We start from the raw sequence: 24990 nt of genomic DNA, 5'->3' as shown, positions 1-24990 counted from the left end.
CCGATAATACATTTTGTGTGGCTTATTCGCTAAGTGAACGGACTTACGGGTTCATTAATTGAAAGGTATCCACACTTTATTGAATTGTGAGGTCACCGGCAGCGTTGTGCCCGTGTGTAGGAGTTAGTGGCGTATGACCAAGCAAATTAGCAAATTGTTGCTGTTTTACTTCCTCATAGTCTGTATACTATTGTAGTAATAGTCCCGGAGTAATAGTGTACAGTAATGGCTGGAAGCAAACGTTTAATATTGGCATTGGTGCTTGGCTTATTCCTAATGCATGAGTTTCATCCAGTATCATCAAATGGTAAGTTTAATAAGACGTATAGTTTTACGACACGTACGTTGTTAATGGATATAACCCTTTCTCTGACACCTTATTACAAGCAATGCTCTTATTAAATACTTTATATATCTTCATATTACAAGTTAAATAGATGAAATAACATCGCGGGTATACATGAGGCAATAAATATGAAATGAATATGCAACTTAATGTGGCAAGAGCACAATAACAGTCGCAACCCAAAGGTTGTAATTGGGGTTATAGTTTTTGGTCAGGATTAGTGTTAAGATTAAAAATTATGATTACGGGTAAAGTGGGTCTAACATTTTTTAAATAATATTAACATGGATTAACATTACCAGAATCCACATGATTTTTCGCAGTTTACTGCGTAAGAGAAGCACTTTGAAACAAATTACATTGATTTAATAAAATTCCAATTGCACCCAGGGGTGTATTGGACAAAAACACTGTCAATTTATGTGTACACTAGCTGCATCTATGATAGAGGAATATCTCGCCCAACTAAACATGCCAAAGTGCTGATGAAATTCCCAAACCATGCCGCAGCAAGATACTAGCTGATACTGAATCACAGTGTAATACACTATTTGGCTATATGATGAGGACATTTTTGGAGAAAAGCCGTAAAAATAAGATTCCAATAAATCAGCCTCCTTCACTGACCAATCACAGACACCATAAAACTTGACCTAGACCATAGATGGTAGTGATTGTTTGTAAACACCCTAGAAAACCTGATCAACTGGCCTTACGATTCAATCCCACATGGCTTACATTATTAGTTGCAGTTAGACTATTGTTATGAGTCGTACTTGACTCAAGGCCAAAATCACCTTTTACCCGAACTTACACGAATGCACAACACAAATACACTGTTTGATTAAGCTAACAAAATCTAAGTCTTTTATTGAAAGTAATGTATGATTGTTACAATATTATGACAACAAAATGCACATATAAAATAATCACACAATCACAATAATATTTGAACTAATCAGTACTTAACCAGCAGTCTTCTTCTAGAGTTCTTGCAATGTTCTGGACGGCTGATGTATGTATCCTTATTTACTTGTCCTGCGAAAATCAGCGAAGTCCATTGTACACTTGCATTTATAAATCCTTGCGTATAAAATCCTCACACGAAAATGGTGCTGCTTTCTCTCAAATGCTTTCTCCCAAATACTAAACTCCTTGCGTCGGTCTCCAAACACGTTTATGACTCCTTGCGCAGTTCTCCAAATACTAAACTGCTTGCGCCGTTCTCCAATACTAAACTCCTTGCGCAGTTCTCCAAATCTCTTTACTCCTTGCGCAGTTCTCCTACTTGACAGACTTTAGAAGCTTTGAATCAGTTATCAGCATGAAGACGAAGATCACAATAAGTCCCTCCTTTTTGGGATGTCTCCACACTATCTTCTCCGTTCAGCGGCTAAATATTTAGATATAGCACCTTCGCTATAATTCCAATGCTGATTCAATATTCAACTTTGTGAATATTTTGCTGCACCATACACACACAGCTCAGTGCTTCATAATAATTAAATGTCTGTGTAATAAACATGTTGACATTGGCTTTTATATCAACCAAAACCCACATCTATTAATAGCCACTCTGTCATATTACAACACTTCCTGTGGGTAATTCCCAAATCTTATCCATTTCACAATCCAAGAGATTTTCCCAAAATTATAAATTCTAGAGATGAAGAGGGGTTTCCCCAAACAATCTTAAATTAAATATGATTCCATTTGTTTTGATCACTTGATGAATGAAAGGGAATTCCCCTAAACATGCCATAACACACACACTCTTTCATGATTATACTTCCAAGGTTTTTCCCCTTGTCTCATATTTCTCATGACATACTTTCAACTTGTAAACAAAGTTAAATAATTAAATTAAATTACTGAGGGCACATCACACTATACATTGAAAATGTCCTAATATTCGTAAATGTTTGTGGACCAATCTCTTTTCAATTGACATTAGCGTCCTTTTCAATCAATTTTAGAACAAATTGATATGTAAAGTCACTAAGATCACTCAATTTTTCAGAAAGTTGGCCCACAGACATATAGATATGGCATTAGTAGTTAACTTATACCTTAGTCATTCAATTAGACATGAGAATAAATTATTCTAAAAAAACCTGAACATTTTTTATAAAAAAAAAACCTGAAAGGGAGAGTGAATCTGGCCAAAAAGACCTAATAACCGGCTAAAAATAAATAGAATTGGGTAAATTTGGTCAACAACAACAATAACAACAACAACAAAACAACTACCTGAAAATTGAATATTTTAATATTAAATTAAAATTTATTTTAATATAAACTGCGTTGTCTTTGTTTTAGACAGTTCTTGTTATTGTTATATGCAGTATTTTGAAAATGCATTTAGGTCTTTGCCATATTTATCATATTTATTACGAGCTCATTTGACTTACTTTGAAAGAGTTCGTTAAGAAGTATTTTACAAATAACACGTTTTCAAAGTTGGAAGCATACAATTTGCTATGGCTAATAACACATACCTAGCGGTTTTACTCATGTATGTGCAGCTATAATAACCCTATCTGTCAAATATATTAGGAGAAGGGTTCGTTTTATCAATATCAGATATGCCATAAGTTTCAACATGCCTAAGAGAAGAATAAAAGGTTAATTGAGGACTTATTTTTTTGTATAAATTTTGTATAAGTACATTCATCATTATGTTAGTTTTTACGCGATTTGTTTCACTATTCTCATTCTATCTGTACAGCATCCGACTGCCATAAAGCACTGGGGATGGAGCATGAAATGATAGTAGATGAACAGTTGTCAGCATCTTCTGAAGAAAATAACGTGGGGAAAGCTCGTCTCAATTCTGATTCCGAATGGAAACCTCACAAGGACGACAATGATCGTTTGTTTCAAGTCAGGTTCGGGAATGTGGTTAACATTACTGCTGTTGCAACGCAAGGACACCACGATCATAGAAAAATGGAATTTGTAACACAATACAAGTTGGAATATCGTCAAGATAATTCCGTATGGCATACTGTCAAAAATGAGACTAGCGATGACGATATGGTAAAAAATGCATTAGTACAATAAACTTACACCGCCTTTCAAATAAAATGCAAAATAAACAGTAAAAAAACACACACACTGGAGCTACTTGCATTTCTTTCAGACCTGCTAAACAATGATTTATGTCAATACTTTGTTCATGTCCAGGTATAAGGATAATTTACTGGGTGGGCAATTTAGTTTATTTGTGCCCTCAAGTTAGGGAAAATAATTTACTGTGTGGGCAGCGGTAATTAATGGCATCCGGGCGTTTTGATTTTCAGAAATGTAGCCTTGTTTTTGCGTAGAATTTGGCTTTGATGTAAAAACTTTACACTCCCCCCCTGCATCTTATGCCGATATTAGCACATATTCATACATAGCGCCTATCAATTAGTAAGCCCTCTTCAGCAAAGTCATATTTCATTGAATTTTCAACCGTATGACAAAACAGGCGAAAATAGTAACTTTTTGCACAAGATTTGCAATTTAAAGAGAATTGGCCATTGCTCATTCTAATGACGCTACAACCTTGGCGGAAATTCGTTGCCACACCTGCACGTTCTGGTGTTAAAAGCACGCAATCGGAGCCAAATATGTGATAGTTCCGTATTATTTTGTATATAATAGTTGCAAATGTACATTCAGCTTACACTCGCCCCTTCCCCACCCCCCATTTTTCAATGTTGGGAGACTGTAATGTAGAAATGATGACGATTTTGTCCAAATCAACATTGCTATGGGGGAGCGGGGAAGGATGTTGGCCAATTACCGCTCAGGTGTGGCAACAGTTTCCGCCAAGGTTGTAGTATATGGACAATAAAAGTGTGCCATTTCATTTAATGTAAGGATTTATATTGTAAGGAACACTTGAGGTTTTGACTTTTAAAACCTACATTTTGGTCAAAAACTGTGTTGAATTGCGTTATCTGTTGACCTAATGAGAGAAAGGGAGAAGTGTTAGCTTTTGTTTGATATAAAAAAAACCAATTCTGATTGGATGAAAGGAACACTTGAGGTTTTGACAAAAAACAATTACAGAGGCCCATTTTCCAGCTAAAAGCTCCACAGCTCTTACGATGATATGCACTCAATCGTGTAGTGTAATCAAAGACTGTGTAGAGACAATTCACTGCTTGCTTGGAAGCTCTTGGAAGAAAATGTGTGCTCATGTGTATCGAGGTGGAAACTGTGCATTGATGGTTTATAAGAGAATCGTTTTTGTATAGAAACCTTTCCATATGTATCCGTTTGATATTTCACTTCGGACATTTAAAAATCTTATACTAATTATCACTCCTTAAGGTGGTACTACACCCCTGGTCAATTTCGTGCCTATTTATGCATTTTTCTCAAAAACTATAGCGCATTGGTGACAAGTAAGATATGTATATATTAGGGGCAATGACTACAACTACTGCATTGGAAAGTTTATTTCAGCACAGACAATAGTTGTGGAGTTACAGTAAAAAATGAGGGACAACCAATATTTGATCAATAAATCAATAACTACTTGCCTTATTGAGTTGTTGAATTTCCAGTGCAATAGTTGCAGTCATTGCCCCTATAATATACATATCTTACCTGTCACCAATGCGCTATAATTTTTAAAAAAATGCAAAAATAGGCATAAAATTGACCAGGGGTGTAGTACCACCTAGTTAAAGCAGTAAAATTAGATGAGAAATATTTTTATTTTGTATTGTAGTAAAGTTATGTGTTGACTTTTGCTGCGTAAATTCTTATCACAGACACACACCGGGGACACACACCACTCGCAGATTTAAGAAATATAAATTAAACTATACCTGTTTTGACATTATTTGATAAGAAATTATGAGAATCTGTTAAAAACACGAACAAAACTATATTCATAAAGTATTGCCAAACCACTATTTGAAAAGGTATTAACTTAGCGTACGAGACTGGGACCCTCAGATAGGGTGTTTGGTACCAGTTGGGGGGGGAGCTGCACGGCTACCAGAGATAGTTGGCATGCATGTTAGCAATTGATCCGGAATAGCTTTTGGCGAGAAAAGGTCAAAATAGGTCAAGTACCATTGAGGCCTATTGACCTGGACCTATTTTGCTGAGCGACGTCGCATTGAATTCCCTCTATAGCTTTTGTAATGACTATTTTATTAGTTTATCCATGTATACTCGTACCTTACACTTATTTTTCCATTATAAATATTTTATAAATTAAATAATGTAAATGCTTCACATTCACAAATTTCAAGTTGAAAAGTTGTATAAATCTGTGAATAATTCAGTATTATTTATCAACCTCAAACATCGTGCAATGCGTTGTGTTGTTTTTCGTGATCAGCTCAAAGACAAAATCATCTGTAAATATTAAATATTATTTTTCAGGCGCACCGTCCTTTTTCTTAATCTAAAATTGGCTATTCTAATTTGTATAAATTATTTTTTGATTAAGATTCATCTTTTTGGTAACACCATATAATTTTAAGGCATAGACTACCTTTATTGCCCTTTTCCAGCATTTTCCTACAATGTAGGCTACATAATGTGTTTTTGTTGTCCAATGTTTCTTTGACTGTTCTTTCTAATGATTCTAAGAAAACAAAATTGAACATGTCCCAATTAATAACCGTTACCCGTCGTTAAACACAAATCTAACCTTGTCTGTTTCATTGAACTAATATTGAAATTTTGAAAGTGATTCACGGAAATTGTTATGTGATATGTACAGATCTTTATTGGACACCCGATGGAATCGCAGAATGGAGTTAACCCAGTTCTTAATAATCTGACGAATCCAATAAGAGCAACGGCTATCAGAATTCGAATATTGACAGGACGAGGTGGGAAGGATTATCGGTTCCCTCTTCGATTTGAACTCTACGGATGCACAGGTAGTATTAATTATTTACAACTATACGGCCATGTGTTTTGAACTCGCCACCCTTAGCGTTACTTCACAAATATTATGAATTTTTACACCAATCAAGTTTCAAATTAGAATATCTCCACAACTATCAACCCTAAACCAGCAAAAGTATACATTTTTGGAAAGCTGAAGGCAAAAACAATTTAAATATACACATTTCAACTCATTGTACAGGGTGACCTTGAAGTTATACAGGGTGGAATAAAAATAATCCAAAATAAAAAATGGGTCACTTAAGGGCTGGGGTATGAGCGACCTTGAAGTTCCGGTATCTGGAGAGGGGAAGCAATGAGTTACCCCAAATCACAGCGGCAGGTAGTGACTGGGCCGCCGAGTGCTAATATATATTTATTTTGGAAGGTTCGTGTTTGTTTTAAATTTTGGGGCGTTTTTCCAAAATTTGATATTTTTGGTCATATTTCAAAAAAGCGACATGCCAAAGACAACTCTTTGGGCACATAGTTTGTTATTGTTATTGCAGTTCTTTTCCACATACCTACGTTAACATTCGATTGGGTGATTTACTAATATTATATATTTTATGACTGCAATTTGGCGTTTTCAATGCGTTTTACACGTATCATGAAATTAACGCAAATATCTAGTCACGCTGCTTTTAGAATTTTTACCTGATCGTCGGCTTTTGCAGGCAACAGAATGCAGATTGGCTCACGATAGATGTCGTATTCCTCTATGTGGTTCACTCATTGATAAAATGAGTTTGCATTCCTTGTAACAACACACACACATTGCCGTCTGGAAACCGGGTCTGGTACTGATTTTGGGACAGCCAATAGACTTCAGCGCCGTATCAAATCTCATAAAAACCACACGACTGACGACTATGTGTTTATGTTTCCCGCACGAAAGCTTGTGTCTACATCTATTACTATACTTCTTTGGAAACGTTGACCTTTGACCATTCTTTGTAAACGCCCTGATATGACCTTGATATGTTCGCTTGATTGGGTACGTTATAGAGGCCTTGCATGTGACGTATCATCCCGTAAATATGGCGGACTACTCAAATGCATTCAACAAAAGCATGATTGCAATCTACCGTGACAGTTCGTCTCACACACATAACCCTGCACTACGATCAAATAGGTTGATGACAACATTTGATTGAATGGACTGCACTCCGCCATAACTACGGTGAAGGACACCGGCTCAACTCCTTTGTTTGGAGCCAATCGATAATTTCATGCAGGGCCTCTATAGCATCCATTTCATTGAGGTGTTAGGACTTGGATAATACTTGCAGGGATACAATAGTTTAACATGGTGTGTGAGCATGGTGAAAGACTCATTATTGATTAGGCGCGGACATATTAAAGGCACAGGTCCTTTGCGTGTATAGCAGAAAATTATAATAGAATGTGTGAATAGAATGTTTGGAATTTTGCAACTAAAATACTAACTGCATTCTGCATTATGTATTTATTTATTTATTTAGGCCTATGCCTATTTATTTATTTACTGACTTATTTATTTATTTTATTTATTTGGTATATTAGTTAGTACGCCTAGTTAGTAATATTCCATGATAGGCCTACGTCGGTTTATTATTGATTGTTGATAACTTGACAACTTGATTGATTGATCGATTGATAGTCATTTCACATTATATTCCTAGTTTATAGGCCAATTTGAATAACATCGTACATTAGATAAATAGACCTATCAGTATTGATTTATTCTATTCAGCAATATCAAGGATTACTATCAAACTTCTCATAGCTGATTGTCAGTTGGCTCAGTGGTAACGCAGTAGGTTTTACAACACCGAGGTCCCGGGTTCGATTCCCACCTCTGCCTATTTTTTGCAAGGCTGAGAAAAAATGAAATTTCTGGACTGCAAACTTATTTGGCGCGCGATCTGAGCTGGTCCTTTTCTGGTGGCTGTGTCTGTTACAGGCACACTCCCTCTGCATCCAAACCAGGTTCACGCTCATTACACCTCCCTTAATGCATTGCTTATTAAGTACTAACTTGCATTTATAAACTGAAAGTAAACAACATTGGTTTGGTTAGAGGTTAGGGGAGCCTACTGACTTAGGAAGAAAAAAAAAAAAATCACAGCTGTTTGGTAATCTCGGAATACAGGGTGTCCCAAAACATGTTCAAATATTTTTTAAATTCAACATATTTTGAACTGAAACATTTTACCCCTAACCCATACAAAAAAGTAAGTCCTTATTTAGATTCCTCATCAAATTTCCTCTCAGAAAATGTAAACTTTGACTATGATAGGATAAGTAATTACAAATTTACAGCAACTTTTAGATTTTGAAGACATCCGCATTGCTTACTACAGTGTTTAATATGAAAACGGGTAGTTTTGTACATAAAAGTGTGCATTTTATAGACTAAACCAATCATAAAGAGTTCAAAATGATTAAAAACAATTAACAGAATTAATAATCTTTCAAAAGAGGTCTTACCCATGTCTGTAGCCCATATGGATGCAAAGATATGATCAGTTGATTCAACTCGCACACACACAATCTTTATTTCCCATAGACTTTGCACATACCGCCACCGCCTCATCCGCCACCGCCTCATCAACCACCTCGGTCACCTTTTGTTTAAGCAGAGATATAACAATTTGAACGAGTCTCGATTTGGAAAAGCGTAACAAAACCACCATTTTTGGGTGGCGAGTTCAAAACGCGTGGCCATACAATGTAGGCAGCATTAAAAGGGCAACACACATAAACGTTTTTTGTAAAATGTTCAATTTGGTAAACAAAGATTTGTTTACCAAATGTTGATGCGTCTAATGCACGAGCGCGCGTGCATTATTTTGTCTAATTCTCTCAGAATAAGTAATACGCGTTCATTAACTTATAACTAGAACATATGTATGTACGGAGCCCCGGAAGTGACATGGAAAAATCTTTTTTTATCTCGTTCCCGCGAGATAATATCTCGTTCCCGCGAGATAATATCTCGTTCCCCCGAGATAATATCTCGTTCCCGCGAGATAACATCCCGCGGGCGCGAGATAATATCTCGCGGGAACGAGATAATGTTCAACACAATGCGCACTAGTTGTTAACACTGTCAATGGGCTTCATATTTTTTCGGTGAAATCCTTTTGGTTCTTTTAAACAATCTGTTTCTTGCAAAAAATTTAATTAGGTTTTGTTCAAATTTGAAAACCTGCACGATATTGAAAATGAAAGCTAGCATGCAATATGATGCTCGGTACTTGTAAATATGTTTTTTCGTTAATGTTGATATTATAAATGTTGCAGGAAGAATTATTGCATAAAGAATTCCAACTGGCTTCAAAAATTTCTCACACACATTAATGTCCAAGAAATTGTAATGCAAAGTTTAAATCTTTTAAAACTTCAATATTAATGATGCATGGTATCAAAAATCACACGTAAAGCTGTAAACACTTGATCATTGTCATTCTTGGCTCAAATGTTCTTTGGAAAGTTAAATTATAACATATTTGCTCAACCTAATGAAATAAAGTTGGAAAGCTTCCAATTGCAGTAATCAAAGTTTTCTCGGACAAGCTGTTATTTATCTTCAGAGAAAGCATGAATAACATAACACCGTGGATTATAAAATTGATAATGTGGGCTTAATTTAACGGAATACACAAACTTTAGGAAGCGGTGAGCGACATATGGAAAGGTTTCTATACAAAAACGATTCTCTTTATAAACCATCATGCGCACAGTTTCCACATCGATACACCTGAGCACACATTTTCGTCTAAGAGCTTGCAAACAAGCAGTGATTGTCTCCGCACAGTCTTTTATTACATTACACGGTTGAGTGCATAGCAATGTAAGAGCTGTGGAGCTTCTAGCTGAAATGGGCATCTTTGATTGGTTTTTGTCGAAACCGCAAGTGTTCCCTTCATCCAATCAGAATTTTTTTTTATATCATACGAAAGCTAACACTTCCCCCTAAAAACACTTTTCGTCACTAGGTCAACAGATAACGCAATTCAATGTTATAGCAAGGTGAATGTGGGAAATCTGTTGAAAACTACCTATCCAAGCACATTTTTTGACCAAAATGTAGGTTTTAAAAGTCAAAACCACAAGTGTTCCTTACAATATTTTTCTAAAAAAGCACACCTATATTGTCTATATACTAGCGTCACTAGAATGAACAATGGCCAATTCTCTTTAAATTGCAAATCTTGTGCAAAAAGTTATTATTTTCGCCTGTTTTGTCATACGGTTGTAAATTCAATGAACTATGACTTTGCTAAAGAACCCTTACAAAATTGATATGGTATTAAATAAAAATTCCTTTAAAATGAATAGGGAGAGCAAATTAATTGTCAAGATAAAGGTGTAGTTCCATATTGATAAGTCCAAGTAAAATAAAAAACATGTTTCACGTCCAGGTTTTTGAAAAAAAGGAGGACGAGGGGCCTTTTTATTTTGTATCGCAGAATCGATGTAAATACCCATATTGAGAGCTATTTTAGCGTGCACAATAATGCCTGCAAAAACGAGGAGGCCTCTTTTTATTTGTTGTTCTGAGGGGTAGGCCCCCTCTAATGATCTCAAAACCTTCCAAATTGTTTCTTGTATATTTGGGAAGGCTATAGAAAGCATCTCAACATCCTAGAATAATTTTTAAAAAGTTATAACTGAATTTCAAAATATAAAAATATAATTGAAGAAACCTCCAAAAAGGAAGCGGGAGGGGACGTGAAACATGTTTATTTTTTTTTATTTGGCCTAACATGCGTGATGCAGTATTACTTCGATTTTCACTTGTCATCATTAGCAGAGGAGTGAAATTTTGATTGAAAGAATTAAACTAAGGGACGCACCATTTGATACTGAGGGGGGTAGGAAGTTGGGGTCGGGGAAAAAATTTTGGGGTTCATTATCGAACCCCAACGGGTTTAGTTTGTATTTATATTATATATCAACATAGGCATATTTGTTTGTGATATTTCAAGCGTTTTAAAATTTCAAAATAATCCCATTCAATTACACGGTTGACGACGAAAATTTACTGAATTTAGAGAATGCAATGCGGCCTTGAGACGAATATTCGTCTCAGATGCGGCTACCACCTGATATTTAGAGGAGTATGCCAATTAAACAATGAATCACCACTCATGACTCGAGGTCAAAACCATTATGTAAATAAGATAATGGCGACTAAAATGGGCTCACAAACATGAGTTCATTATTATGTAAATGAGATGTCATTGTTCAGTGTTTGCATGCGAGCTCAAAAAAGGACATGTTGACATAACTTAATTGACTCTGTGGTTATAGTATCATTAACAGATTTTATACGCTATAGTAGAACAACAAGCACATACAAGCAAGTATTTTGTCAGTATTAATAAGACTATAATGAGGCTATTAATGTAGCCCAACTCTATGTAAAATCTGGCAATACCGCTAAATCTTAAAGAAATGAAAATATCTGTTGCAATTTTCGGATTTGCATAAAAGTAATTCTAGTTCATCCAAGTTGTAAAACAATTATTTCTTTTAATACAAACACATTCCTTGGTAAAACAACTTTATAGCACTGTTTGTATATCAACATGAAGTAGTAATGACAAATTTAAATGTACACTATCGCCTCTGTAGTTTCCTGATTACATAGACAGCACGATTATTTTATTTTTATTCTGCAACGCTGTGAGGAAATAAGTAGACCAAAACCCATCGCAATAGCGCTGCGCATTTCTCGCCCAAAAAGCGCCTGTTGATCAAACTTGGAATGAACTGCATTGACGCGCGCATTATGTAATCGTAAATTTCTTCGCAACCAGTCAACCGAATCAAATAAAATGTTCGTATGTGATGAACAATAACATAGGCTATGCGCAACCGGCTAACATTAAGAAATTTGCATGGCAAAATGACCCGTCTCCTCCGCAGCCAGTTTGGTTCCGCTCCATCGAAATCAAGCTGGTCACGGAGGGGATTATTTGTGTATGGAGAGCCAATCTTGGAGTCTGTAATGACTTAGGCTACGCTCTCAGCTAGAGTCCGACGCTGCATTGTACTAGAAATACCTTTTCTGTGAAATGGCTATCGGAGCCAACCGGGAACACGTATTCATTTAAATATATAGCATTAATTTAGTATCACCCTGATGGCCCCCGTGCAGTGGAAAACGGATCCACCTGTGCACCTATAAAATGGGCACAGCAATTTGTCTCAAATATGAATGAATTTAAAGAAACATACGGGATATGATGAACCATTGACCTGACGCCATGATAGTAGGATCTATTAGTCGTTTTACATACAATGTATATACCGTATTGTCATAATACCAATATTTGTCAAAATATATAATGAGTAATATTTAGCATCGTATATGTGCAGTCCATATGCACAAACGAATACTGATCTTTATGATATTCAGGTTTTTGTACATCTCATATAACATGTCACGTAGGAAGTCATACGTGTTGACCTTCATCTATTGTATTTGTTCATCTGTGTATGGAGAGAAGAAACACCATTAAACGCCATTAATACTCCATCAGTATTATGGCGCACACCGACACCGCCTGGCTAATAATTATTTGGTGCAGCAGAGACACTAAAATGAATACACGGGATCGATACACGTGAATTGCTATGCACGATTTTGATATCAGACGAAAATCTTCGGATACCGGGTTAGGAAATGATGAATATCTCCCGTAAATGAATTTTTCTCAAGAAACCAGATGTGGTCTCATACACTTGAAAATACGTGTTGAACAGATATGATGGTCGCTAGAATGCGCTTTGAAAATTGGCCGTGCGCTTTGAACTCAAAATCGGATCAAAACTCTAATTTTATATTGCGTTGGTCCTGTATGGACTACATCGTGTAGTACAGCTGCACTCACTACTAGGCAGTATAAAAGTCGATGACCATTGACCTCAATGGGGTATACAAGCTTATTCACGCACAACCAAGATCAATTACCCGGCTATTGTGAGTAGCCTTAGTCATGTCCCTCGACTAATTATTCGTCTCAAAGAGCTTCAAAGGTCTGAACCAAATGGCCAATCGTGGCTGTGGATTCATTCTACCATGGCGATTTCTGCCATGAAGATATAGGGTCGATGACACTGTGTGGCGTAGTTCATTGAACTCACCGGATTGCTATTCCAAGTACTTTGATAATACAGATAATAATGTACTACTGTCTGTTCAATTAGCTTAGATTCTTGAATTTTTAAGATATTTGACAAAATAAAAAATTGCGGCCAAATTCATCAAAGAAAAGTGTTAGCACAGCCTTAGACCTAACGTGATTTATACTTTTCAAATTCCCAAGTTCAATCTAAAACCCCATTTCTTTTCAATTTTGCCTCATTTTAGACAATTACTTGGGTCCACCAAAAGGGTTCGCGACCTTTTTACAAATCGAGTGGGACGGGCCATTCTGAACTTAGGACATATACCCTATCCAATTTAGCAAAACAATCTGTCCACCAATCTGTCCTGCCATTTCAATTGTTATACCGTTCCAGTTATTGGATAGGTTCTATAGGTAATGATGGTCCACCGGTTTTTGTTACACGAAATTATATGGCGCGATTACATTTTATCGGGCGTTTTATGCATAACATTATTCTGAGCATTATTTTTTTCCTAAACAATGACATTAAAATTATGGATTTCGTTCTTATTTCAACTAGTTTACAATGTAAATTGAGTTTTGTTTAATACCATCATTCCTTCCCAAGAATATCAGCATTCGCTTGACATTTTCAGATACAGTGACTTTACAAGAACCTGATTGTTTTCAATAATATTTTCTTGTACAAAAGTTCTTTTGTTTCCAAATGTCCTTCTCATAGTTTGTATATATTCAACAAACAAAACGAAATAACAAATTGAAAATAAATGTGTAGTTTTATAATAGGACTATAGGCCTACACCTTCTCAGACCCATTCGATAAATAAATAAATAAATAAATAAATAAATAAATAAATAAATAAATAAATAAATAAATACGCAAGGAATGTATTGATATAAGCTGGGCCTATTTTAGAAAACTTAATAAATAAATAATAACGTAATGTTTCAACAGTAGGATTTCAACACAAACAGGCATAATGGCAAATACAGGGTGTAACAATAAAATTTGTACAATTTTGAAAATAGAATGACACAAGTATGCCGCTTATTTTTTGGTTTGATTATGTCTATCGAGATAATTTCTTTAGCCACCAGATAAGCTTTGTTCCAATAAAATTGATGGTATGCAAGTGAAGATATGGCCAATTATGTAACCTAGTCTTAAAACAGGTTGGGCCACTTTTGTCTAAATGTTACAAAAGTGACTGAATTGAGTTCGAAGTGGTAAAAATGATTACATAATAGAATATCTCCTTGAGTTTTTTGAAAGTCACATCTAAGCATTGACATAACAATCTCATTTACAAGAAATCGTGGCTACAGCTCAACAACTTCAAACCCAATTCACGTTTGAAGAGCGTATTTTTATGGTTGTGACATTCGGTAGCACACCATGGAGTCAAGCAGAAACCATAAGATTGTTTATAGCTCATTTTCCAAACTCACGTCTTCCATCAAGGCATACAATTACATATAACTATGGAAAGTATGTAGAATTTGTCAACGGAAATGCTGGTAATACTGGTCGCCCCAGAACAGCTAGAAGCCCAGCTGAACTTAACTTCAAAATTGTATTGTTTTGTACTTATGGATGCAAAAATTGTTCTCAGTTTTACCACTGATATCTCAGGGATATGAGAACATTACTTAATTTATAAGATAATTTGAAAAAAAAAATCATGATTTCATTTATAGATTTTAAAGAAATATCATATTATTATTAAGTTAATGTTAATTTTATGAAGAAACACCACCAAATTCTTTTGTGTCTGTTCTTTGATGTTTAATGCACGATAAGCATATCTACGCGGTTCAAACTTGACAAATGCTTGATATGCGCAAACATGGCAAAAGTGGCCCAACATGTTTTCTGGACGATTTAATTAATTGGACATAACTTTTGAACCCAAGCTACTAAAGAAACCAACTAAACGTCTTCTTTTAGCCAATATATTACTGATTGTACTGCATATAACATTTGTGCCATAACTCTTTTAGTTTCTTCCTGAGACTTCAAAATGCAATTGTATAAATGTTATTGTTACACCCTGTATAGCTATTTTGCTGGACAATTATACTTCTTGATGCGGATGATCAAATAAATACTATCTCATCGCATTATGACATTCGTCCCCATTGCTCTAAATGGATTGATTCAAAAAAGTTTATGGTACCCGACGTTCTACGGCTTGTTATAAAAAATATCGCGGGAAAAGATCAAAATTGAAAAGAAATGGGGTTTTAAATTGAACTTTAGAATGTGAAAAGTATAAATCACGTTAGGTCTAAGGCTGTGCTAACACTTTTCTTTGATGACTTTGACCACAATTTTGTATTTTTTCAAATATCTTAAAAATTCAAGAATCTAAGCTAATTGAACAGACAGTAATGGGTCAAGGCGAAAGCGTATGTTCGAATAAATAAATAAATAAATAAATATTCATAACAGTTACGTAATCAATCGATAGTGCGGACACTTTTCACTTGCAAACCACCAAAATTCGTGATCTTTTAGCGTTGGAAAAGAAACCACGTGAATAGAGTGCCCTCTCAAGGCTCTGTGCTATGCGCTACATTTTAATGGCCAATCTGCACATATGAACCGCACGTCTGAGTGATGTCAATATTTACACATCTTTTTTGGGCGAAAAATGCGTGCGATGGGTTTTGGCATACTTATTTCCACACAGCGTTGCAGAATAAAAATAAAATAATCGTGCTGCCTATGTAATCAGGAAACTACAGAGGCGATAGTGTACATTTAAATTTGTCATTACTACTTTATGTTGATATTCAAACAGTGCTATAAAGTTGTCTTATCAAGGAATGTGTTTGTATTAAAAGAAATAATTGTTTTACAACTTGGATGAACTAGAATTACTTTTATGCAAATCCGAAAATTGCAACAGATATTTTTCATTTCTTTAAGATTTAGCGGTATTGCCAGATTGCACGTACAGTTGGGCTACATTAATAGCCTCATTATAGTTTTATTGATACTGGCAAAATAGGTGCCTGTATGTGCTTGTTGTTCTGCTATAGCGTATAGAATATGTTAATGATACTTTAACATGTTTAACCACAGTCAATTAATTTATGTCAACATGACCTTTTCACAAGACTGTGTTTATATAACTGAATTCATTTATACAAACACAACCTTGAGTAAATTAAAGAGAGTACTTAAGGGATCTGGAATGGGCGTTTCGATAGTATTTTTGTGGGACATGAGAGCACATCAGACATATGGAATTGCATTCCTAATACGAAGAATGTCTTTCTGATATCAAATAATTTTCATTTTTTGAAAATCACGATCTAATAGGCCTACAAATTTTATGACAAATTATTAAAATTTGATATTTTTCATATTTTTGATATATAACAGTCCTCGAAGTAAATTTTATAAATCTAATGACATATATTCTTAAAGTGTATGTAGCTGGGAGGAAAAGCCGTTCAATTGAAAAATGTTGACCTTTCATATTGAAAATATGGTCTTTCTTCCCAAAATGACCTAATTTTTCTGTGTTTTGGGAAAAAGATCCATATGTTCAATACGAAAGGTCAAAATTTTCAATTGATCGTCGGCTTTTTCATCCCACCTACATACACTTTAAGTAAAAATCATCATTTGCGAATTTCAAAAAATCAAAATTATTTTATATCAAAAGGACATTCTTCATATTCAGAATGCAATTCAACATGTCTGATGTGCTCTAATGTCCCACAATAAATACTGTCCAAACGTTCATATCCCATCCCTTAAATGGGGAAACTTAGGCAGGCGATAAAGAGAAAATATATTTACTTTAGCACTTATGGACCCTGTCAATTGAGACTTAATGTCTGTTAAGTGAGGGCTGTTATTTGAACAGTTATGGGATTAGTTAATAATATTATTTTGATAAGTCTCAGGTGGTGGTCGCAGTGTCTCTAAATTCAGTAAATTTCCACCGTCAACCGTGTAATTGAATGGGATTATTTTGAAATTTTAAAACGCTTGAAATATCACAAACAAATAGGCCTATGTTAATAAATAATATAAATACAAGCTAAAACCGTTGGGGTTCGATAATGAACCCCACAAAATTAACCGAGTATATTGGGAAAATGCCATACGGCCGGGCGGTGACACAAGTTGCCGGCTCTATCATGCCACTCGCCGCCTGATAGGTTTCTACCTCTTACAAATGTTATTCGGGTCAAATTTATTGTCAGAACACGGAGATAAAATAGCATTGAAATAGAAATAGATGTATCAAGGACGTTTATGAACATTAATAAATAAATGTATCGAGCATGTTACGTTTATGAGCATTAAGACATAGATGTAACAAATTGTTATACGTTTATGAACATTAATAAATAGATGTATAGAGGATGTTACGCTTATAAACATGATTTTCAACATTGTTAACAATATTGCTAGTATGTCAACAAATGAAAGTTCTGTAATTTGTTACGATTTATTTGGCCCGCCTTTTGCCAGTAAATAGGCTGTCATGAATTATCCAGTGTATTTTTTATTATACGTGCCCGGTCTTATCACTTGATACACAATAGCTCACCAATCTGAAAGCCTGTTTTAATCACAATGGTCAGAATTAAATAGCCAAAATGATTAGACAAATAGGCTACACTGTCCATACACTGAGTACAGTCTCATTGCAAGATCATAGGCTAAGTACCGTAGTCCTTGTCATTTGAGGTACGTAAAAACATACTCATTAATATGATCGATGCGAATTATAGAAACAGTTCAAACAATAAAATAACTACACCTTTATCTTGACACTTCCTCATTTGTTCGCCCTGTTCCTTTTTAAAGGAATTTTTATTATGATCAACATCAGTCACGATACTATGTGATACAAATGACTGTTTACTCTATTATTTTTATGTATTTCTATTTTTATGTATTTCTATTTATTTAAATAGCATCCTCTTGTGGGGATGCATTGGGAATGACAGATAGACGAATAACGGACAGCCATTTGTCGGCGTCTAGCGATAATAGTAATGCCCAAAAGGCAAGGCTCTTCAGAACAGATGGTGCTTGGACTGGTGATTCTTCATCGTGGATTAAAGTAACCTTTGATATTCCTGTGATTGTGATGGGTATAACGACGCAAGGAAAACCGAATGCTGACGAGCATACAATGGATTACGAAGTGAAATTTCGCTTTGATGACAGTCAACCAAGTAGTCAAATGGACATCCAAAATATTGAAAATGAAACCGGTGATTTAGTAAGTGCAGTTAAACAATTTTTTGAAGGTCTTTGGAAATGTCGAGATAAATCGCGTGATTTGTAAAGCAAAATATTGCTTGGGGAATGATTAGTCAAAAATACTTTCATATAAGCCGATATGACATGTATGATGTTCAAATTAGGCAACTTACTTAAAAATAATTTAAGATAATACATGTAGCATGTGCCTAATAAATTTAGAGGCATTTAACGAGTTCAACGGAGGCCCACAACATTTGTAGGGAAGCTCTCAAAACTGAAGATCGTCTCAACTTAGATCTTGGTTGCTAAAAGTCTTGAATAACGCCACAGACTTAGCTTTTAAGGACACACACTATCCTGTAAATTTATTCTTCTATTTTCATTTTTAGACATTTATTGGTAATTCAGATGGGGATACGCCGGCGTTCAGAAGGTTTTATAATCCAGTCATCCTGAGAGAGTTACGTATCTACCCAAAACAATGTCACAAGGACTGTGCCATTCGATTTGAGCTGTACGGATGTGAATGTACGTATAATTTGTTCAAATTCTACTACCTCCATTCTGCCGCCACTGTCCATTCAAAATTGCGTACTTACAATAAAAGTCCGATATAAAAAAAACCAAATCGTTCGCGTCTGGCGTCACCTGTCAGTCAAACATTGTTTACGATTTGACGTGATGATTTCTGAACGCATCGGGAAAACAGCGTGTCCTATGGTTAGTTTTGAACCCTCAAAAATACAAACCGTCTCAAAAGTTAGACCTTAGTAATAGGAAACTTCCTTTATTGAAGGCACCATGTTAACAATGTTTAGAAAAGTTGCCTTTGCCTTGTAAAAGTACCGACATAGTTAACAATTTAAATTAACACTATAATACAGTGTAAATACTGAATATATCTTTAAGACCTACTTTTACTCTCGGCACTTTAGTAGGGAGACTAGGTTGCAACATCATGCATCCTATGCTAAAGTGTCAAGCAGATACAACAATGAGATACAACATAATATTTCAGTTTCTTATCTCGTCCTAACCTAAAATAGACTTACCTACGACACCGCCACCAAAAATGACGACAACATCAGGGAGGTTGATGACTACATCTCTAGCACCTTCGACGTCGACATTGCTACCAAGTACAACCACTTCTATCCAAAACGAACCTTCTGTTGGCCAGACGGAAACTTCTGCCATCCAGACGGGAACTGCTTCTGCACAGACACAGGTTTCTACTCTCAAGCCGGGAAATACGACGTCGACATTACAACCAAGTACAATCACTTCTAGCCAAAACGAACCTTCTGCTGCTGGCCAGACGGAAAATGCTTCTGCACAGACACAAGTTTCTACTCTCAAGGCGGGAAATTCTGCGCCGATCAATGGTCAGCTTCGTCGTTACCTTTACCTTAATATATAATAAGCAATGAGTTTGATTCAGAATGACGGTTCAATTAGTGATATGATGGCCAAAATGGTTCGCCTCATTGCTCCTCCAAATGATAAGAAAGGGTTTAGGGTGTTCAGATTAAGCAAATCCCTGACTGTCTAAAGAATAACTTAAGATACAGGCTTTTATCAACCCACATCCTTATCCTCCTGTCAGTTAGTAATCAGTGCTTTGTAAGGATGCGAATACACATTATACGGTCTCCATGAGTTTCACAAATGCAATATATTCAAAATGCACATGATACCTGTTTAAATGCAGTTATTTGCTAGATCAGAAGAAAAATCATCAAAAATTGAGTTGAAATCACATTTTGTTAGCATTTGTTCTACATTTAAGTAAATTTTGGACCAGTCAATATGTACGGACACTTACAGCAGCACGCAGTCAAATGGATATGCTTTTCACATTTTCTAGCTTTTTGTCAATTTGCTTTTGATACGTATTAAAAATATTTATAGACATATTCTTCTATGTTAAATTATTCTTACAAAAATAAACAGGGATCACTGATAGCACCTTTAACAAACCAGCATTATTTATTAATAAAGAATATGATATTTGAGGCCATTTATAATCTAAAGGACGCATCTAGGTATCATTTTGCCTCAAAGTTGACACAGAACTAAATTTTTGGTGAGAAAAATTTATAATTAGTAACCCCTATGATACGATTATTTTCTATTCGATTGTTCTGCCAACCTACCGTAGAATTCCGTCTAGAAGCATATATGCCTCTAAACGATGTTTTTTTTTAACGAAAGATATGAAAGGCCAATATCCTTCTCAAAAACATTGCAATAGATTGGTCTTACAAATATACATGTTTGTACAGTAATATAGTTGTTCAAACTCCAAATAACGTTTTTGTTGAGAGTGTCTGCCTCTTGTCTCTTGTGTCAAAAAAACCTCGTTTAGAGGCATATATATGCTTGTATACGGAATTTTACGGTATGCTGGGTCAAAGGACAATGACATTTCGGTAATGTAACTTGTGGTAAACATTTATTCTACCTTCTCATTTATTCTATTAAAACAAACACATTACGCATTAATTTGTGTACTTCCATGCAAGGTTTAGTTGGGTTTGTGCATTTTGTGCATATTTTCGCAGGCCGCAGTTGTCCTGAGCAGAGATCCGTCATATAACCACGTATTACATGCACTCCATAACTTACCTAAAGCTTGTAACTGTGTAACCTCATCAGTGCTTAACACCCTAATTTATACTACGTAAATCACGGTTTTTTATATATAGGCCTAAGTGTTTTTGATACAAAAACACGTTGCTAAAAGTGGCGGGTAAGCGTCATCGATTACAGTTTCCCGTCGTATTCTAGTGTGATTCTTTGGCATTGTTCGCATTTGGAGAATGAGTGCGACACTCGAACTACGCAAAAAGCATTCTTATTGTTTGACGGAATTCCGTCAGTAACGGATTTTATTGTACCAGACTCATTATTGTTTATATCAGATTTCCGAGCGTTATTAATAAATACATGTATGTGCATTGTGAAGTACTCGGATGACGATACAATATTCAAGCACAATAACGCGCCGCATCAGCACACTCACTCGTCAAACACCATATCAGCACATTTTTGGCTCGTGCAAAATGTATCAGCTAAAAATAAAGGAGCCTGAGGCATGTTAAATGTCAAATGTGTAACGTATTATTATGTTTTTCTATATTTCTAAATCAAACTTAACTACTTTATTGCAGGAGACGCAATTATAGGAGGTGCAGTTGTCGGTGTTCTTACAGTCATTGTAATGTTGGCAATTCTTGTATGTTTTCTGAAAAGGTAATGTTTTTGCTTTCACCGTCAGTGACTCTTATTAACTCATAAGTGCCAATTGCATTCAGGATTGAAGTTTGTGAAATTACTTTACCGGTTAGAACTGACGTAGATAACGCTATAAGGAATATCACATATATCATAGTCCACTCAAAAGATAAGCGGTATGTCAAACAAATATCTTTTACCATGCCCGAATTGCGATTAAACGTACATAGGAGAAACTGCAAGACTATTTGGAATTAGACTCAAAGAACACAAAACCGAAACGAAAAAAGCTTCAAAGAAAGCATACACCAGATCACAGACAGCCTCCATTACAGGGAAGGATAGTAAACCCGCGCTAACAGATCATATTGCACGGGACGAGTCAAAAATCATAAATAGCGAACAGAAAAGAAAGATAAACATAATTTTCACCAGGTCCGCTGTCGCAAAAATGAAAACAAAGAGTAGACATGACATAAAAAGCAGCCATCTAAATTAGAGGGAGGGGGCAAAGCACTCAACTTTACGACCAACTTCTTACGGAGCCATCTAATTAAACGTCAGCTCCAACCGGAAATAGCCATTGAGATGCAGGAATTGGCCAGTTTAAAAAAGTGTAAGTCTTAGTATGAAATTGAGGTACGTAACAGCAACACAAATTTTGGATTTGTACAAATAAAGAAGTTCTGAATTTTAACTGTTTAAGTGACAATCCTGATAACTTATTTCCTATTTGCGGATCTTTGGTATGATAAATGTGATAAAATGTATATCATTTTGGCCACCCCTTTGTCATTAATTTGGCGCGTAGTCAGCGTGGTTGTTTGGTAAGGCAAATCCGATAAGTTATGTCGAAACTCTTTTAGATGGAGAGGATATAATTCAAAATGGCTGATTATGCATTACCTTTCCGTTGCTACTTATCACCACATATTATTTTCTGAAGGGGCCTTCTTTACCACCGCCTGATTATGATCCCGTGTTCGTATTACATTCAGTAAATGTTTATTTTTGCTTTTTTTTGCTTAAAACTCATGATCGGTTTGTGCTTTTCTCTTCTACAGACGTAAAGGGTCAGATACAGGTAGCAATGTGAGAAAACAGTCAGAGGAAAATGGTCTTCACAATATTGCATTAGAAAATGCAATCAAGAGTCATGGCAAAATCAATAACGGTGCTTCTTCGCAAAGCAAGGAAGGGGATATGCCAGAATATGCAGTGGTTTACACGGATAAGGATGAATCTATGCCAGAATATGCAGTTGTCAACCAGGACAATGAGAAAGAAATACCGGAATACCTGGACATTTACCAAGATAATCATCCTGGAGATATGCCGGAATATGCAGTTGTTAATAAGGAAGAAGATGAAACTGAATCAGACAATGTAACTTTGAAGAAAAAGACTGAAGAAGTGCCTACATACGAAGTGGTCAATAAGGACGAAGATGGTGACTTGACCACTGATAATGACACTGAAGGGTGGATGGATAATTCTATCTATGCTACTACAGACAGTGGTAACCAGGGTGGTGGTCAGAAGGAAGTAGACAACAAAGGTAGTAACCAGGTCCGTAATGTAGGGGGACCGGATCAATTGAAAGTCAATAATGGAACCGAAGGTTGGATGGACAATTCTATCTATGCTACTACAGACAATGATAACGAAGGTGGTCAGAATGAAGGGTGGGAAGACAATATCATTTACGCAGCGGGGAAATAAGACGATGAGGGACTGTAATATTGGTATATATAAGGTTTTGGTGAATTTATTCAAAAATGTGACATTACAAAAAAAAAAAAACCTCTAATATGGCGATATTTTTTTAGTATAATGCGTAATGTTTTTTAAATGTAAACTTTGGCTAAAGGAAGGGGCAATACTGATGTAGCATTAAAATATTTTAACCTGAATTTAATCGTCTAGTTGTCATAGCCTTGCAATAAATCTATTATCTTGTAAATGTATATAGTATTTTTGTTGTTATAATCATTCTGTTCAAAGAAACATAATATGCCTCATTCTGATATTTTTGTTAAGAAACTTTATACAAGGTGTCCCATAAAAAGGTTACATGTAGAAAATGAACCCCATTTTGTTATGGTACAACAAAACAATGTCATTTTTTTAGATATTATTTATTCATCCCTCGTGTAATTATTTGTTAAGTTTCAATTCCGTATCTTAAAAGCAACTTAAAAGATGACAGGGGTGTCAAAAGTGGCTAACCATCAAAATATCGCACGACGAAAGTTGAACACAAGCACAACATTGTTTTCAGATTTTTTCTTTAGGCCTATTACTTTTTATGTTTCTCTTATTTTTTCATTGTTGAACTTATTGCTCAAAAGAAATATATTGAAAAATTAAATATTGTACACTGAAAATGAATCAGTTCTAGAGCTTCTTGACTCTTGGAGGTAACAAATAAAGAAAGATGGTCATTAGAGAAGAACATGTTTTTGGTATGATAAGTTCTGACATAGTGAAATGAATAACAGTCTTTTGCATTTAGGCATTGCTTGGACTTTGTTGACTTGAAATCGCTGCTGTTTGTTTTTACATTTCTGTCTGAACTCTTGAAATAGTACTGAAGAAGTTTTATTCTTTGATTATAAGAATGAGATTTCTGCATCAGCCATGCTTTGGCTGGACCTGCTCAGGTGCCCCGCCAAATGCACGGTGGCTGTGACTGACGGTGGTATAATGAACTTCGTGTTGCATTATATCACGTAAAGAGCTTGGTCAGGAATGCCTGGAATGCGGCCTAAGTACGTAGGTTGTGAACTTGACATTCACAGGGGTGCTAGTAGAGGGTACATAGATTATGTAATGAAAAGGATGTTTATATTCATTAACATTAACTTACATTATTTTCAAAAATCTACATTTCTACAAATCTACAAAAATCTACATGTTTATATTGACTGTAAAATTTATTATTTGTGTCCATTTTGTCCCAAATTCACTTCAGAATGCACAACAAAACACACTGATTAATTAAGTTAATCTATTAAAGTCTTTAATTGAAAGTAAAATATGATTGGTACAATATATGACAACAAATGCAGTACAAAATAATCACACAATCACAATTTTAACTACTCAGTACCTAACCAGCAGTATTCTTTTAGGTA

The 24990-nt window shown here is 35.4% G+C and overlaps 1 protein-coding gene across 1 annotated transcript; it reads left to right on the top strand.

Annotated features, from left to right (window-relative positions):
* Positions 1-201: 201 nt before the first annotated feature.
* Positions 202-23784, top strand: LOC140168953 (uncharacterized). Its single transcript, XM_072192263.1, has 8 exons — positions 202-307; positions 3075-3385; positions 6081-6243; positions 18322-18632; positions 19006-19144; positions 19663-20001; positions 21790-21871; positions 22918-23784. Exons 1-8 carry the CDS (start codon positions 226-228, stop codon positions 23573-23575), a joined length of 2085 nt encoding a protein of 694 aa, XP_072048364.1. The 5' UTR covers positions 202-225; the 3' UTR covers positions 23576-23784.
* The last annotated feature ends 1206 nt before the right edge of the window (positions 23785-24990 follow it).

Source organism: Amphiura filiformis, chromosome 14, assembly GCF_039555335.1.
Source record: "Amphiura filiformis chromosome 14, Afil_fr2py, whole genome shotgun sequence".
In the NCBI taxonomy this organism is placed as follows: domain Eukaryota; kingdom Metazoa; phylum Echinodermata; class Ophiuroidea; order Amphilepidida; family Amphiuridae; genus Amphiura; species Amphiura filiformis.
Note: the sequence above shows the minus strand (reverse complement) of the source record. Positions and strands in the feature narration are given on the sequence as shown.

Coding starts and splice junctions, on each gene's coding strand:
- LOC140168953 (XM_072192263.1), top strand. CDS start 226: ATGGCTGGAAGCAAACGTTTAATATTGGCATTGGTGCTTGGCTTATTC. Junction 3,386..6,080: donor AGACTAGCGATGACGATATG/GTAAAAAATGCA, acceptor TGATATGTACAG/ATCTTTATTGGACACCCGAT. Junction 19,145..19,662: donor TGAGCTGTACGGATGTGAAT/GTACGTATAATT, acceptor AACCTAAAATAG/ACTTACCTACGACACCGCCA.